The sequence below is a fragment of the Syngnathus typhle genome, linkage group LG22 (genome assembly GCF_033458585.1).
Source record: "Syngnathus typhle isolate RoL2023-S1 ecotype Sweden linkage group LG22, RoL_Styp_1.0, whole genome shotgun sequence".
Taxonomy (NCBI): Eukaryota; Metazoa; Chordata; class Actinopteri; order Syngnathiformes; family Syngnathidae; genus Syngnathus; species Syngnathus typhle.
The window spans coordinates 2,746,301-2,764,725 of NC_083759.1; the positions used below are offsets into that span (position 1 = coordinate 2,746,301).

Consider the following 18,425-nt stretch of genomic DNA (forward strand, 5'->3'; position numbering starts at 1 on the left):
CACACAATTGTGCACACAATCAAACATTAGTGCGTCTAAAATCTACCCCATCCTTTATATGTATGTATTCATAATAGTTGCTTTTATTACCCAATTCATAAAATTTAAAAGGTAATAGTTTTATGCACCTTTATTTTTGCATTAAGTCTCAGGCAACAACTTGACAACTTAAAAAAAAAAAACACTGACCCATTTGCCTAACATGTTCCTCAGACAAATAGGATTAAAAACAATATTCAGTTTATGTCTAAATTTGGCAGGCAATGAATGTGACCATTACAAACAAACATGATGAGGCTTAACGGCCAAGATAAATAATGCTAGTCTCCCTATAGTCACCTTTAAAGTGCTAATTTTCCTCAAAAAGAAATTCAGTGCAAACCAGTAGTTCAAAGCCCACCAAAGTTCTGTTAGATTTATGGCTTTATCATAAAAAAAAAAAAAAAAACTATATGGTTGTGCAGTCAGTGCAACAAACCAGCTTGCTTATCTTATCCAGCGTGAGCAACGCCGTTAGAGAAACTACTACTGGGGACTTGCAAGGCAACACGGAGCGTAAAAAATAATCGCCAAGTCATGTTACAGTCACACAGTCGACACTTTGGGTAGTGGCTACCTCCATCTCAAAGTGATGAAATATGCTTTCGACATAACGTAGTACTTTATGCCAGTCTGGACCTTCATCCGTCAGCATCTCGTCCACCGACTGACCATGAAAGTGCAAAATAAACAACATCAGCAGGGTCAAAACAATATTAATGAGGGTAAACCCTCACCAGAGTAGCTTTGATCCCAATGGACTCTCCTGTCCGAAAAGCAAGATTTAAATTTTCTTTCTGGAGGGAGGAATAAATGAGATTGGAGAAAAAAAGCAGCTTTTACAAGTTGTCAACCATCTTGTGTTACTCCTACCTTTTCCGCCGGGTTGAGACTGTTGTAAGGGATACGAGAAGGCAGATAGTTATGATACAAAGCACAGAAGGCCAAACCGTCCACCCAACAAGTGCTGAAGTTTGTGATCTCAATGTACTGTAAGTCAAAATGCTCATTTGAGTACGCATGAACACTCCCAAACACTCATTTGCAATCTCCAACCTGATAGCCTCTGGTGCGACTTTGACATTGGTTCAACAAGACCTGTCTTGTGCTGCTGTGACGTCGCGGGGGAGCGCGTGTCGATTCCGGAGGTCTGGAAAAGAAGTCAAATGTGCTTCCAGGTTTGCTGTTCGATTCATTCAAAGCCGTACTCACTTGATAACAACATCTGCGGGTGGGTTTTCTTCCTGTTTTCCTGCAACATATAAAAACAAAGTTGGTGTTCAAATTGTTTGGTCTCAGGGGCAGTTGGGGTACAAATTACCCAGAAGTGGCTTTGTGTACGCGGCTTCCCTTTGAAGTTTGGACGGATAGGAGAGGACATCTGCTTTGGATGAAGTCTCTGAATCTCCAACAGTCTCCACTAACACTGTAAGAGGTTTTTTTTTTTGAAAATGAGATTTTCAGTCTTAGGACATCTGCTTGAAAATTACCTGTCTGACAACCTGACAAGTTGTCCTGTCGCTTTAAAACATGAGCCAGCTTCCTCCCTCGCGTTGGCTCTTCTTTCTGTCAATTAAAACAAACAAAAAAAAATTCTAATTAACATGAGCATTTTTTTTTTACATTAAATGGGTTCTGTATCAACTCCATGCACTGTACCTTTGGTGATGGCAATCTGGATCTTGTTTTAATCGAGTTATTGTTATGAGAGTCAAGAGGCAATTGGAGACGGGGCACATTCCTGAGGGAAAAAAGTAAATATGAAAAAGTGCAAGCATGAAATCCAATACAAGACAGATTGGGAACTTGCAAAGACCTTTCAGATGACACCAAGGTCTTCTTTGGATCACTCGCACCTCCATTTTTTTTCTGCAGAGCATCCACGTACGCCTTTCCTCTACCCCTTGCTGTCAGCTGCGTGCTTGCTGACTTTTGGGCGTCCTTCTCATCAGAAGCTTCATGCTCCTCTTGTTTTTTCACACTTCCCACATCAACCTTCTCCATAAAATTGCTCATTTTCATCTCATGTCGCCCTGCAGGGTTGCTTTTGTCTTCTGTGAACCTTCCATCCATTTTCTCCTGCTTTTTTTCCAGTGAGGACAGTTGAAATGACTTGTCCGTGTGTTTGGAGCGTAGACGTTGCAGCTCCCGCTGAGTCTCTAGCAGTTTTTCGTGGGTCTGGGCCAGCTGCTGCTGCAAACATCTGCGGTCCTCCTGGAGCTCGATGAGGGCCTGCTCCGATTCCGTCCGCATCCGCTCAGCCGCGGAAACAGTCGCCAGCAGGTCCAACTGGAATTGCTCCCACTCTGACTTCTCATTCTGTAGAACAAAAAATAATAATTCCAAGGCCTCAACAAGTTTACAGAGGGGACTCACCTTTAGAGTCTCCTGCAGGATGTTCACGTCCTCAGCCAGTTTGTCTCTCTCTGTTATCAGATGTCTGAGCAGTTCTGACAAGATAAAGAAAATGTCAAATTAATGTGAATGAGAATAAATGCTGATGAATGTCTAGCGAGGTTTTTTTAAATTTTTAATTTGCTGCCATCTTGTGGAATCAATCGTAATTTTTAGACTAACAACACCACCCGAGCGGGATTTGAATCCCAATCCCGGTGTCCGAGGTCACATTAAATTTGGGCCAACCAACAAGACTGGGAGCCAAAAAGACGTGGCCTACCTACAGCTTCCGTGGTGGCATCCGTGGTGAGGTTGAGGCCCAGCATGGTGCGGTGACGCTCCATCAGGCCCAGCAAGGCTTGACTCAGCTCCTCTCCGGACCTCTCGGCCGCAGCCTGGGGCTCCAGCCCGCTGTCCTTCTCCTGCCAGCTCTGCTCTAACGGCCATACCCTGGACGAATGCTGCGATGTCAGGCTGCAAAGATTAATGGCCGGGGCCTCGTCGTGGCTCGCCACTTCGCCTCTCTCATCCGAAGACTTTTCTTTGCTCAAAACGGCCCATTCGGTGGGTTGTGTCACTGCCAAGCTGGTACCCAGGGAGGCGTTGGCGGCCATTTTGAGCGAGGGTGTCTGCGACCTGTTGGCGAAGCTTGCGGAGGACATGGCCAGGGCTGCCAGATCTGTCTCAGAGGGCATTGCGAGAGCTTGGAAGAACTCTAAAGGAGAGCCTGAGTGCAGGGGAAGGAAGGTTAAAGGGAGTGTAGCAAAAGTCCACGTTATAAAATGCTCACTAACACTTGCACTCATCCACTCAGAAAAACACCCAATCATTATTTCGTTCACTCATTTGCCTTAAATTGAGCTGAATTCATATGATATAATATGTAATTGTTTTAGAGTGTGTGCATTAAAAACATTTATTTAAAAAAAATATATTGTGTGGAGTCAGATATCTCCATCATCTTGACAGAAAAAAAATCTGACAAAACATTTTAAATGATAGACTGATTTAATTTGGGAAAGTTAGGAAAAATCAGACTAAAATAGTGTGTGGGACTTTTCTGGAGAACGTTATGCACCTGCTGAGGAGTTCATATTCCCCATTGTGATGCAGGATTAGATGAAGATGTCTGGACAAGAGGGAGGCAATCTAAAAGGAAAAATAAAAAATGATGACTTTGAACAGTGCATATATATATATATATTTAGCAATACAAGTATTACAAGATTCTGCATTATTAAAAACATGGCAACTCTGAAGCTACAGTAAAATGACAATCAACTAGAATCCTTTCCATTTCCAATGTCCTTGATTGACCTCATAGTGTGACGTTGGCGACATATTAAACGTGATCACATGAATCGGCTGCAATGACGCGCTGGTGTGAGAATTGCTCCTTTTCAAAACCGATTCGGACTTTTGCAGGAATCTGAGTGTGAGCACACACTCCTCGTCCCAAAACTACATTTTAAATATTAAATACGCAACAGTGAGACATTCACACACACTCATACCTTTGCACGTTTTTCACTTTCTGGGCCGGTTCAAGCCAAGCGTCCACGCCTGCAGATCTATCTCCGGCCCCTCCTCGAAATCCACGTAAATGACGTGCATGGTTGCTCTAATGTGCATAGAGCTTTAGATATGCAGGCGCCATTCCGAAGTTAATGCGAACTCTGAAGCTGCACGGTCAACACTCCAAAACTGCTACTTCCTCGCCTTTAATGCGTCAAAAAAAAAAAAAAAAAAAAAAAAAAAGACGGAGGAACAGGCGCAGCAATGCAGTTCGGTTTTTAATGATAAAACGATCAGGGGAAACGATCAAATTAGTAAGTCTGAATAAATACGCACTATTTTTTTTCTCAACACGTATTATTGAAAAAGTTACAACAAATAAGTAAATAGCTTCAATAAAATATTACCTGTGCAACGTAAATAACTTACCCAGAACATTTCGGACGTGTTTCTTTTATTTACAGGTAGAGTTCAACACCTGACAATGAAACAAAGGAAATCAGAAGCCTGAAAAACGTCACTTCCGGAAAATTGAGTCACGAAAAGGGTTTCGGTAAAAGGAATTACATGGGTAGTTCGTGAGGGAGATGATACTCCTGAATATCACATATAAATGTAGGTCTAAAAAATAAATAACCAGGTAAATGGTACGTAAAAAGCGAAAATAAATAAATAAAACAAATACAAAGTCTAATCACACTTTGCAAGGCGTATTGAAATGAATTAGAATATTGTAGAAAAGTGCATTTGTTAAACTAGTAAAAAAAAAAACCTGAATAAATCTATACTTTGTAGATTAACATATATCTTTTAGCTCGCCATTTCTGACCTATTTTCTACATCAATGATGGCTTTAAGATTTAAATAACAATCAAAATTCGAAATTTAAAAATATAATTGAAAAAAATATATATTTTCTTTCTACTTTAAGTCAAATCCAAATGGTGGTAAAAGAAGAAGCTATATTTGTTCTGCCCATCCCCAATTATCGACATAATAGCAAAGAAGCTGGTAAGCGTAATCGAATGTTTTGTGATTGTCGTACAGTACCATGGACAGCGAAAGCGGCAACAGTGGTGAAATGCTGCCATCTAGCGGCCAATCCTTAACACGCACACAAGAACGTAAGCTGCTAATTATGAGCAAGACAATTTACGCATAAAAGACAATTCTAACTTTTTAGATTGCATTTTATTTGCAAAATGTAACGTTTATACAAATAGGGAATGTTTAGTTATTTAATGAGCAAGGAAATTTGTGTTTAGTAAATAATTTATCTGCTTTAACTGCTTTGTTGCAGTATAATGAAAAAGTCGGTTTACTATCCTTTTAAACGACGCCACATTTATGAAACCATATATTTGCGTTTTGTATCTTGTTTGGTGGTGTGGATCATTTAAATAGAAAGAAACAAGACATATTGGCAATTTAACAATGCATTGATTCAAGCGTGAGTCGACTTTGGAGGAACCATCCACAACCACAACAGAATGGCACCTCCTCCTCATGCTGGTCAGCAGCCTGCTCACATGCTGTTGTGGGAGGCCATCCCATTCTTCAACCACAGTTTGTCAGCTTGTGGGGCAAGTGGTGTCTTTTGGAGGCTGGCTTTCAGTCCCACACTGAAGAGCCCTAAGTGCTCCGGAAGGTGTGCAGAATCGGACCCTGTTGGGATCTCGTCTCCTTGTTTTGATATTTGATTTATTTTATAATTGTATTATTGTACAAGTCCACCTAACCCTAACAATTAAATTCAAATGAGGTGAAATTTAATTTCTATCCAACATCAAAATGACGATTTTGTTCACAGAGGCGTTTTAGTGCGTCTGTCTATTTATAGAAGTTGCTAAGAAGTTGTGACTGCATCACAACATCCTTGCAAGTGTGCTTGCAGACTTTAGAGGGGTGGGGGGAAAAAATGGCGTCAGACGCGATCGGGAGCGTTACACCACATCTGGACGAGTTCTGCACACATCCATGCACGCAAGATGCCTCGAGACTCACGCCACCTCCTCGCGACGTGGAATCACGCGCACGTTCCCCGTGGGAATAATTGACCATCGCGGACATGATTGCCGCTCGCCGGTGGTGGAAGAACCTCGTCAGAAAGTGACCTTCGCCGTGAAAGGAACATGTCAGCCATGAAGAAGGTAACGAACCTGCAGCCAAAGCGTGTTTTTCCTAATAGATCACGTGGGCATGCACACCAGAGGGTGGAAAATAAAAAGTTGTGCAAAAATCTCAATGGTGTGAGTGTGAATGGATGGCAACCAGTTCATCAATCCCATTAAGTACAGGTATCTCCACTATGAAGCGTTTTTCCCCCCCATTAAGCCACCAATGTTTACTGTACAGAAGTGACTCAGCCGTATTGAACACGTCTTTGTGTCACAGGCGTTGCCATGGTTACTCCAGACTCACTGCTGCCTTTTCGTGGACAAAGATTCAGGTAAGATGTTTCTTTCAGCAACGCAGTCTTGATAGATACATTTGGTGATTTTTTTTTTTTCATGGGATTTTGACCAATTTGATAAATGCGAGAGACTCCACACATGGACATGCAAATGCTTGTTTTCAGCCGAGGTCACAGAAAGTTCGGAAGCGTGGCTAGAAACAAGGCAGGGATGTGCTCCTGCTCTGACTTCTTTTGCTTGGCCGCTTATTAGATTCTGCATTTTGTATTTGAAGTACGAGGATGAAAGGTTAAGAGTTCAGATGGGGTCATTTTTGAACAGTACACCGCCACAATGTAGTACCACTAAGTGGCAGTGTTTTCTTTAATAACATAGGACTGCATCGTTTTTAACCGCATCTGCCAAGACACTTTCAATATCTGAATTCCCAACATCATTTACGCATAGTGTATGACGACTCGAAATGTGTCAAGTGAAAGAAAGGATCCTCGATTTTAATGGATCAATTATGCTCCTTTACAGTTTAAGTTTGCATCGATTCCACACTTAATTTTTGAGGCTTTCGTCTCAAACATTTTAGTATGGATTTTATGTTCATCATTATCATCTCATTGTTTAACACAAAAGTCACTATTGTGAGCAAAAGTATTTTTTTTTACCCAAATATTGATTTCATTCATCATGGAGGATTAACTCTTGTTTCTCCGTTGGCCTTGTGTTGTCCTTGTGTCTTCGATCTGCCTTCGTTTACATTTTGTCATTCTGTGAAGAAATAAAAAAATAAAATAAAAATAATGCCACGTCCCATAATCAGCATACCAAGTGCAAAACGTATATATTATTCAGATTTGTTGCAAAATGAAAGGTTCCGTTCCTTGGCATAACACCAAATCGTTGACAGAGATTGAGTTGTTGTTACAGAATCCAGCTCATTACCATGAAACAAACTTGCATAGCAATCAGTGGAGCAACAAACTCTGCCAAAGTCCAACAATCCCAATTTGGATCACTTCCAAATTATGTATTTTTTATATAAAATTTTACAATAAAAGACACAATTGGTGGATCCTTGATAAATATCCACCCAATGTCCATCAACTCCCACAAATCAACAACCCCAAATTTAGAGGACATAAATTGAGGATTTAGTTTTTTTACTTACCTTGTTTAAAAATTTGTCACCTCTTCCACCCATGTATGCTATAGTTATTATGGGGTGCGTTTAAAAATAGATACAGATGATAATAATTCATTGAATGAATTAATTTCAGAGATTTACACATGTTGTTGTCATTTTTATTAATAAAAAAAAAACAATGACTTCCACACATCTGCAAAGCTCAGAATCAGCCACCCAAATTGTGGTGCACCACATTTTAGACCTGCTCTTAGTTAGTCTAAATTCTGTCACCAAATTATCAGGCCATGAAAAAAACGTCCATTTCATTTGACTGGTTGTGACGTCATCTCGACGACAGTGACGATAGGTGATGTTGGCCGAGGCTTTAAGGAGCTTGACGTTTGCTAACATGGACTAGTCAGAGATTATCACCTGTGACTCATCAAGTGCTAGCAAACCACCACCACTGCCTGGACACAAGCGAGGAGAAGCTTTAAATGCAGACTGTGAGGAAGGGATGTCAGCATGCATGCTGATGGGGCTCCAAGCAAGCGCATGGTGCAACAGCGCTGCAGAATCCCGAATCCAGCGCCTTGGAGAATCCACGTCCTTGTTTTGCGGTGATGTGCGGGAGCCTGTGAAACAAGCAGCTCACACTACTGCAGTGGAGGAGTAAACGCGGAGCCCAACAGTGCTCCAGGTGATCCACAGCAGCCCAGCCCGGCACGCTGCTGTCTCCTCTTGCCTTCCCTCTCCTCCTCCTCCTCCTCCTTCCCCCTCCCCCTCCTCCTCCTTCTCCTCCTCCGTCTACGCTCCGTTCGTCTGAGGGCTTTGCAAAAAAAAACGGAGCAGAATAGCAGAGGAGAAACCCCGCTTGCCCATCTCTGATGTGAAACACCTTCTCGGCTGGCGGCAGCTTCCCAGTCATCGTGTGATGACACACAGCATATGTGCTCCAATGCCTCGGCAACATAGGCTCGCTGCACGGTAAGACGGCTCCTCCACATTATTTTTTTTTCCCCCCCACAAAACTGTTGCATTGTGAATTGGTAGATGAGAAGTTGCTATGTCTGCATGTCCTTAGCATCTGTAGCTTTTGATTTGGGTGAAGAGGCTCCTCCACTCATTCACAATGTTCAGGTGTGTGTCCATACGCAGTGTCTGTGTGTGACAGAATCCAAAGAAGGACGGGGAGGGATTGCCCCTCATCCATGAATTTCCGTGAGCAACAAGGGGATTTTTATCTCAACTATCTGACCAAACAGCTTAACATCACACTGCGACTTTTTTTTTTCGTGCTCCGAATCATTCAATGATATTGGATTCATCATTTCTATTGATTTGGTTGGCGCCAGAGAGGAGCTGAATAACCTAACATCTCAATTCATTGTGATTTGACAAAGTGACTTTAAGGAGAGGTGAGAAGGGGCTAAAGGAATACCAAGTGTCCGATTTTGGGAATTCTGCTGGTCAGCTCAAAGCCTGACGTGACCTTATGAAGGTTCAGCCTATATTCTGGCATCCAAATTAGTTCTGGCTAATAAACTTGATGCTGCAGTGATATCAAAAATCCAACCCCCTGCTGTTTTGAGAGGGCTTCAGGCGTTTTGGATTCCTGCGGGTGAGTGGGTGTCTAAGCTAAAACACTTGTGCTATAATTATGTACAAACTGGGCGCAAAAGAAAAGTCAAGCTGCATTGCTCATGAACTGAAGGCACCATAAAACCTGGATGGAAAACTATTAGTTTGTGGTTATATCCCGTTACGTATGTTATGGGACTACTGCCCTCATTTAAACTTCTGACTACTGTGGTAAATGGCATGAAGATTTAAAAGTGATTACGTAAGAAGTTAATTTTGAGATTATTTATTGGTGTTTTGGCTCTACCAAGTTCTATGGCGGTTGATATTTGGTTTGCTATGTGAGTTTTGGAGGCAATAAAAAATTGTGTTTAATCCCAATTAACTGCATTTTACAATGCACATGCTCAAATGTTGTTGTTTTTTTGGGCTCGGTGGTTTTTCAAAGTGTGTTCGACTGGTCTGAGAATAACCGCAATCCTACTTTTCCATTTTTAATCCTCACAAGTGCTTCTTTGGAACATGACCATGTTAGGTAGTGAGCAAGGATTGTGTGGGGGTGTACGAGTGAGTGGAAGGGTGAGTTGGAGAGTATTCAGAGAAGTCCGCTTCAGCGTAACCTATGATGGATATGTGTGTTGACAACATAAACGGACGTTATGTCTTCTTTGTGTATTTGCTAAAGAGCCTCACCTGGCCCAAGCTTGAATTTCCCACTGCGCCATTTATTTCTTGGCACAAGACCGACTCTGTCATTGTCACCAAAGCATCTGCCGATAAAAGGGCTTTTCCATCATGACACCTCTGCTTGTAGCACACGAGCGACACAAATCGACAAACCCATTCAACTCCCAAGCTTGTACGTTACGTCACATATTATGACGTCAGATCAACTTTTACACACGTAAAAATACAATCAACTTTGGAGCTTCCGGAGGAAAACCCTTCAGCGGGTGCGTGCTGTAGGTAAAAAAAAAAAAAAAATGTTGCAGTTATTAGTACAATCACCCTCCTGGTGTGTGGTGCTATGGTTTGGCTTCCCTAATGAGGACTAGATTCATCTTCAGTCTCTGACAGTATGCTGAGCGGGAAATGTTGCTCTCCAGCCTGTTTCCATGGAGATGCTCATGGTGCTGTAGCACCCCACCACACAACCAAACCACCACCCCGCTTCTGCTGTACATTCCAGCAAAGAGTGCCGCTTCATAAGACGGATCTGGGCCAGTGTGTGTGTGTTTGTGCGGGGGGGGGAGATAATAACGGTGTGTTCAAGTGCTGCATATTTCCACATGTGTTTTGTTGTTTGCTGTCAGTGAGTATGTGTTGTCTCTCATGCTGTCAGTCATACTCTTAACATGGGTGGGTGTGTTATATCAAGGCTGAATTACCAAGCAATCGTCAATATTGACAAACCGTAAAAGCTAATGTACTGTGTGTCCTATATACCGTAATTTTCGGACTATAAGTCGCACCGGAGTATAAGTCGCGCCAGCCATAAAATGCCCAAAAAAGTGAAAAAAAAACATATATATGTATATAAGTCGCTCCTGAGTATAAGTCGCCCCCCCACCCAAACTATGAAAAAAACCGCGACTTATAGTCCGAAAATTACGGTATATGTGTGTGTGTGTGTGTGTGTGTGTGTGTGTGTGAGCAAGACACATTGTGAGTCAGAGGAACAGAGCGAGGCGAGGGTGGAGAGTGCCATCAGGAGAGTGAGAGGGTGAAGAAGGTCAGAAGCAGAGACGACCAATGACAAAAAGACCCTTCGTGTAATGGATGCCCAAAATGGTTGTTAAGCTTTCACGTGGATAGTTTAAAGTCTTTTAAGATTTATAGGTACTTGGTTTTCGCTTGCAAGTCCTTGGCATAAAAAAAAAAGTCCCCACCATTGGTTGCAGTAATTTAGATCAATTTAAAGAATAGCGTAGACATTGCACAAGTAAGTAAGATACAAAATTTTATTGCCACTAATTACACTGTTGAGTCACTGTCGCATTAAATGATGGGTATTACAGATTAAATTTCCTCTCACGCATTTAGAGACTAAAATAATCACGTATTGCTACAATAAGGACAACGCAATGTTTCCAAAACTTTCTTTCCTTTCTGCATTCTCTGCATACAAAGGCAATTATAGCGAATGAATTGTCTTGTGAAATACAAAAACGAAACACAGCCACTCTGTGTGATGGGAAAAATGATCGGACTGCCTTCCTCCATGTTTTGTAACACTCATGTGTTTGTTGTATTTTTGGGAACAGAGTTTGCAAATCGTGACAGGGGCTCATCTCATTGCAAAGATGTACTCTGCATTTTTTTTTTTTGGAGTGTGTGAGTTGACATTACCAGATGGCTTTGACTCCTCTTTAGTGTCATGCTACTCGCTGCGTGTTAATAGTCTGATTCACACTGGGTACAAGCACCTGCCAGGTGCTATGTGTCCACACGGAGAACTTAGAGCGCTAATGTTATTGTGCTAAATCCAAGTTTGCTTGTTCAGGCAAGATTTTTTTTTTTTTTTTGGTCCACAAGCCATATAAAGACTGAGCTGTGTATTATTTTGCATTACATTTAAAATGGGCACATCGTAAATAAACATGCCACTCGTCAGTGTGTAGTATCATTTTCCGCTCCTGCTCGTCATTCATTGAGATCACGTAAAGGTTGTTTGGAGATGAATAAAAAGGGAGGCACGGTCTGGCGGATGATGGAATAACCACGGTTGCCTGGATACTGTGAGACAGCAGAGAAAACACTACAGCCGGGTCGTACAGTCTTGCGAAAGCGGCCGAATGCTTTTTGAAGGACATATGTCCACAGGTTGGTTTGTGAAGCTTGAGTCACATCATGTCCTTGTAGAGCTTCCTACAACCTGAGGGACAATGTGAAATATTATTCCAGCAACTTCTGATTACATTATTCTAAAGATGGATGTGTAGTTGACGGGCCCTTCTTTGTGCTTCTGTGATTCCTGGGCTCTTTGAGAGACTGACTGTGACCTTGGGAGGAAGCCAAAGTGACTGGGCCTGTCCGGATGACACGGACACTTGCAGCCAGCTGTCCCTTAGTTTGGGAGCAGCACCCGCTAATGAGTCAGCCACTTCAAATCGAGTGGCGTGATCAAGTTATCTGCCTCATTTTTGGGTTGCCAAAAGAGGCAATTCAAGTTGTTGCAGCTTCTTTCGCCTTATGGAGTAGGAGCTTAGCTTTTTCAAATGGCACAGTTGAAGGCTTAATCCCCTCAAGTTCCGACTTTAAGTAACCATTGAGACCAATGTCTGAATGCACTTATGATGTTCTATGATACTATTTTTTACACCCTTTCATTACACAGTCAAACTCATTTTTGGCGCGGGCTGCAACATGTACCGTATTTTCCGCACTATAAGGCGTACCTAAAAACCTCAAATTTTCTCAAAAGCCAACAGTGCGCCTTGTAATCAGGTGCGCCTTATATATGGACCAATATTGAGCCACTACAGCAGGCGTGTCCAAAGTCCAGCCCGCAGGCCAAACGTATATATCTTATATATGGACAAAGTTTTAAAATGGGCCATTCATTGAAGGTGAGCCTTATAATCCGGTGCGCCTTATATATGGACAAAGTTTTAAAATGGGCCATTTATTGAAGGTACGCCTTATAATCCGGTGCGGCTTATAGTGCGGAAAATACAGTAGTCACTATGACTGTCAATGCCTTCTATTATGTCTTATAGGCTACACAACAAACTGCTAACTAGTTTTGAAATGAGAGAATAGTAAAAATTGCTCAAATATTTCAGAAAATATGAATGGTAATAAAAATTGCTAGTAATATCTCTTTTTTTTTAAACGTGAAGACAATTTGTATTGACAAATGAAGTCGATGCACAATTTGTCTTTGAGAGCCACATAAAATGATGTACGATGATTTAGCTTGTAATGTCGAAAGGTAAAATTGAATTAAAAACATGACACATCAAGATACCACTGCAGGTTAATACAGAAATTTAAAATCATATTCCCCATAAATACCCAGTGAAACGGGTAATGAATCACAGCACTAAATATATGAATAATAAAAGTGCTTTGTCAGTTTCTCTGGCTCATAGCTGTGCCGCTGTGGTAGCCATTTAGTCATGGTCGATCTGTTTAAAAACCGGCAAAGACAAGGGAATTAGCATGAGAGAAGGGCATGGATTGTTTCAGGTTGCCTGCCAAAATATGCAAATGGTGTCACGGGAGAGCTGAATGTCACCTCAAAAGACGACGGTCTCCATTCACGCGTATGTGAGTGACCAGCCAAGGTGTGTTTGTCGTCTGCGTGTGTTTTGATTCATCTCAAACTCGCTACCCACATGCCTGAAGGTAAAATTGACACCGCAGAAGCACACTTGAGATGTATTTTGGCACAGTTAGAAGCAGAGTCACACAAATTGCAAAGCCGGTTTTATAATATTCGTCGCCACTTTAGAGCGAATCTCTAAATCAATGTGAATATTCAATTATGTGACCTACCGTATTTTCCGCACTATAAGGCGCACCTAGAAACCTCCAAAAGCCGACAGTGCGCCTTATAATCAGGTGCGCCTTATATATGGACTAATATTGAGCCACTACAGCAGGCGTGTCCAAATTCCGGCCCGCGGGCCAAATGTATATATCTTATATATGGACAAAGTTTTAAAATGGGCCATTCATTGAAGGTGCGCTTTATAATCCGGTGCGCCTTATAGTGCGGAAAATATGGTAATTCAGTTTATTTGCTTTCTGGCTTTATCTCATTGTGAAACAGCCTCGGCCCAATTAATTAAAGCAAGCTAACCCAGAGTAACATATGGCCACCATACTGACCGTCTCATTACTTGTCATGACCAAAATGTAAAAGTAATCACCGTCGCAGTCTAATAACATGATAATGGATTCAGAACAACAGCTGATGGTGTCATTATCACAGCATCCTGTTTTTACCTTCATTTGCAGCCTGCCTTGGTGTGCAAATAGAAAGCTAGAGGAGAGAATTCTGCAATTGTCCTTTCACTCCGAGCAAAAATGGAGATAAGTGTGAATATGGAGTGTATGTTTATAGACCTATCGAAATAAACAAAAGCAGAGTTGCCATATAATTTATGCACTTGTTGCCCAGCTCAGATAAATCACTTTCCCTGCGGGAAAATCAATGTGCGGCACACTCGGGCGTGAAGCAAACATAGCTATTGGCCCACCAATGAAAACAGAGTTCCCTCACTTAAGGCATAATGTGTTTATGAATGATCCATTAGGGTACAGTCTGTTTAAAACTGTAATTTACTTTCTGTAAAATGAACTGACGTAAGGGTTGGCATATTAGATATAAATGTTATTATAAATATACCATTTTGACATATTCAGACTACTTGTTGCTTGGACGACCCAGGCAGCAACGGTACTCGGCGTCTTAATGACGATGGGCACGTGCAACCTATTAAAACTAACAGCTCTCCAAAGTCTTTATGGGAATTATAGTAATGTGCTGTTTCAAATGAATCCGGTTGTGGTAATTGTGGATTAATTTGAATAACGGCAAGAATCGGAGGTGCGGTACTAACTTCACTGTATGTCAGCAATTAGAGAAAATAATGATGCAATATTTCAATTGCAGGGATCAGAATTTTCTAACAAGGATTTAGACTATGAAAAGTAATTAAAGGTTTCGAGGATGAATTGCTCACTTTTACCCCCCGACGCTAACTGTGGCAGTTGTTTGTTATCAGACGTTTACAGACTAAGTTGGCGACCGAATACAGAAATATTTATATCAAGAAACTACCAGGTTCTAATGCTAATTGCGGTTTACAATGAACAATAAATCCCCTTCGGGAATATATATGTATACCTCTAAACCCACACAAATCTAGTTTGCTTCCGCATTAAATTTCAGGATAAACCGAAATTGCCCCATAATGTTGCGCAATGCCTTTTATTCATTTACTCTTATTCTCTTATTATTTTAGGCTGTGAAATGAAAGTCATTCAGGCTTTTGCTACTTTTAAGGACTCTCCTAAATGAATTGTGAACTGCATGGCGACAATGTGTTGTGACCATTTCTGGTGATTTTGGAAGGGTCTTTTCAGGCCAATCTGCCTTTGTGTGTAAAAGGGAGGCTTTACGGGTGACTAGTGATAAACCATGAGATCCTTATTTGGCCATTTCTTCTGTGTTAGGATGTAGAGGAAAAGGAGAGTGTCCAAAAGTATGAAGCATCACTGTAGCATCACTCAGTGTCTGCCTTCTGCAACAAGAACAGCGGTAGGCTGAAGTGGGCGGAAAGGAAACGGAATCGGGCCTCTGCTGCAAACTCCCTAACCATTTGAATATGATGTTGCAAGATGGAGCGCTCGTTCCGCTTATATATAACATTTACCGCAATCCTTGTGTTATGCATGAGCGCAGGCGACTACTTTTTTTGAGAAGCCGTATTGTTTGTTTGTCTTGGTGATGATACACGATATGGAAAGGGGGAATTGAAAAAAAAAGTAATCTGCCTTTTCAATACATTTTTTTTATGAAACGGCTTTGTATCAAGGTTAAAACTCATTTGACTGATCACCTGTCAATCACCGAGCTGAGACAGACCCAGGAAACTAATCACATATTTAATCACACATGCGGGGCAATTTAAAATCTTCAATTGGCCTCTATGAAATTTTATAATTGAGATGATGTTTTCACTTTCAGCGTTGGCGGAGCGGACCCTTCCCACCTGGCCAATATTGTGCTTCCCTTCTTATTATATTGGCTGATTCAACCGTGTTGCTATTTTCTGTGCAAGACTAATCTGAAGCTTATGCTCGGTCCACAGCAAAAAAAAAAAAAAAAAAAACAACACATGGAGAAAGCATTTTTCACTGCAGTGATTCATGCTCTACAGTTTAGCTGCCTGTTGCTCCGTCCGTCCCTGTGGCATTTAGCTAGCTGTGTATTGGTGTGGAGGAGGAAAGCTTCATTTATGCCAAGTTATGCAACCATCTTGGGAAATGCATGGACATGAGATGACTGTAGCAAGGCTGCACGGTTTTAGTTATAGCTAAGCAGCATGAAGTCGAAAAGCACAGCATGCAAGTGAGGCTTTCCCCTCTTTTTTTTTTTTTCTTCTTCTATCCCCCACCGGCCCTCATACCACCTCCCCTCCATGTGTGACACCTTTCTCAGGATGAAAGTGGGTTACAAGCTGCATCAGGTGCTGACAAAAGCAGATTTAAGGTAGGGAGGAAATAGCCTGTGGCGCTTACAACACGATAATGGTTGCCAAAGCTGCAAGGCAAGAAAACTCACCTCTGCATCTCACATGCATTTAGTGCGTGTTCTGGAAATGACGGCGTGTCATTGGAAATGTCAAGTACATTATAGTGGACAAAACATTGGGACACTTGCAGAAAGTAAAAATGGGACCAAATGTGGTTTTGCTGTAGCATTCAGTATAGTGTATGAACTGAAATGGAAAATCATTGGGACTACCGTATTTTCCAGACTATAAGGCGCACCGGACTATAAGGCGCACCTTCAATGAATGGCTCATTTTAAAACTTTGTCCTTATATAAGGCGCATCGGACTATAAGGTGCACCTTCAATGCATCATGTCAGATTTTTAATCCAAATCAAATCATTCTCCATTTTATCTTTTTGATTTCAACTTCAGACGCAACAAATTAGTTTATAATCACAAAATAATGATCCATAGTCTTCAGCGGGCCACTTATGATTGGTTTCCTGACACAATGCTTCGGGCCAGTTTAAATTTAGGTATTTAGTCCATGTGTAAGGTGCACTGGACTCTAAGGTCGGCTTTTGAGAAAATTTTAGGTTTTTAGATGCGCCTTATAGTCCGGAAAATACGGTAATTATGAAATCATTTCAAGCTACGTCAAAGGTCAGATGGAGAGGGAAGGAGAGATTTTTTGCACCCAGTCTAGTTCATCCCAAAGGTGGAGATGATGTCAGCTATTAAATTTTGTCTTGATAAAATAGGGACTTATGATCTCATCCTTGGGATGTTTTAAATCTCTGAATAAGGTCAAAGTGCAAGTCTGTTCAGACCGTAACAGTTCAAGCAAATATAAAAGAGAAACATCTCGTCTGTAGGTGTCCCCGGAGTTTTAAATTGGGCAGCCAGATAGAAGTTTGCTCAGACACAAATAGGTCAATCCGGGGTTGACGATCGAGGCTAACTCTCCTTCTATATATCCGCTATTGCAAAGAGAGTGGGCGATATTGTCCGAGCCGAGTTCAGAAACTCATCCTCCCCCTCTACTACTGCCTGAAGAGAATTCAGTGCGATGACACAATAAGTTTGTTTTCTCCCAGTTTGTTGAGCCTGCCAGGATCTTCTGCCTTGATGTCACCTCCCACACATGTACAAAACTGTACACTGGCCACTCGGCTTTGGGCAATCGTGCAGAGCAGTCTGCTGCACATATTGGATGACCTGAACCTTCAGGGGCTTGTTTATGCTCTTACTTGAGATTCATTTTTCCTATAATTCAACAAAATATTTCTGTCCTAAGCCTTTTGCAGAACCCGCTTAGGGCTTATTGCATTCTCTAGTATGAGTTTAGTGGTAGCGGGATAATAAATGCAGCAATTTGTTGTTTCAAATAGATATTGATTAAGAGTTTCACTTTGCTCAATCCTGTCAAGTTGATTGATGAGCACCCTGGTTGATGAAGTCATTACAGTATGTTACCAAAACGACATTACAGTGTAAACATGGTCTCAAAACGAATCTACACATTCTCATTAGATGTCTGAGCATGTATTGCTTGTCTGCTTTCATTTGATTTAATTTGTAGCCCTAGCAACGCGCTGATGTCAACCACGCTTGAAGGAGTGTGACGCTGACGGACTTCCAGAGATGATGAGTGCAGTGGAAGCAAAAAAAGAGAATGCTGCTCACTGAGTTTTCCCAAAAGTAAACCCAGACGTTTCCTTAAAAAAAAGAAAATTGGAACTGCTCAATGTACCATGCTATGCTCTAGTAGCTTTGTCACAATACACACACTATGCGTTCTCAGCCTTTTCTCCGTGGCTCGGATCCACCCAAAACAACCTTGAAAATCCCTGTTACAGAACCTAGGTTTTTCAGCAGCCGTTGCCATGACAACTGTGCAATTTATTTTCGGCTCTTTTCAAATGGTGTGTGAGATCAGAGATCCCGAGTATTATGTAAGACGGAGTGCACGGTTCTACACTGGGGTTTCCTGCTGCATAGGAGAGTAGTGATTAATGAGCTCAGGGTGCAGGTAAAACGGTGGAAAGTTGGAAAATAGCTCATTTGCCTTTACTACCCACATTGGAACCACTCGACAGTGTCTGAATTTCCTCCTCCTGATTAATAAT

General features: G+C 41.6%; 1 protein-coding gene across 1 annotated transcript; it reads right to left on the reverse strand.

Moving 5' to 3' along the window:
- Positions 1-159: 159 nt before the first annotated feature.
- LOC133146721 (cytospin-A-like) lies at positions 160-4,451 on the reverse strand. The gene is made up of 13 exons (XM_061270715.1): positions 4,381-4,451; positions 3,515-3,585; positions 2,717-3,163; positions 2,416-2,489; positions 1,856-2,358; positions 1,699-1,780; positions 1,530-1,605; positions 1,361-1,465; positions 1,252-1,291; positions 1,096-1,189; positions 913-1,029; positions 777-836; positions 160-706 (listed from the first exon to the last, which is right to left on the reverse strand). The coding sequence occupies exons 2-13, from the start codon at positions 3,537-3,539 to the stop codon at positions 575-577; spliced, it is 1,755 nt and encodes a 584-aa protein (XP_061126699.1). The 5' UTR covers positions 3,540-3,585; positions 4,381-4,451; the 3' UTR covers positions 160-574.
- Positions 4,452-18,425: the final 13,974 nt, after the last annotated feature.

What these genes read in the sequence shown, in the direction of transcription:
- LOC133146721 (XM_061270715.1), bottom strand. Translation starts at nt 3,539, where the DNA reads ATGGGGAATATGAACTCCTCAGCAG. An exon ending in CCAGATTGCCATCACCAAAG is followed by an intron (nt 1,606 to 1,698) that starts GTACAGTGCATG and finishes TTTAATTGACAG; the next exon opens with AAAGAAGAGCCAACGCGAGG. An exon ending in TTGGGATCAAAGCTACTCTG is followed by an intron (nt 707 to 776) that starts GTGAGGGTTTAC and finishes TTTCATGGTCAG; the next exon opens with TCGGTGGACGAGATGCTGAC.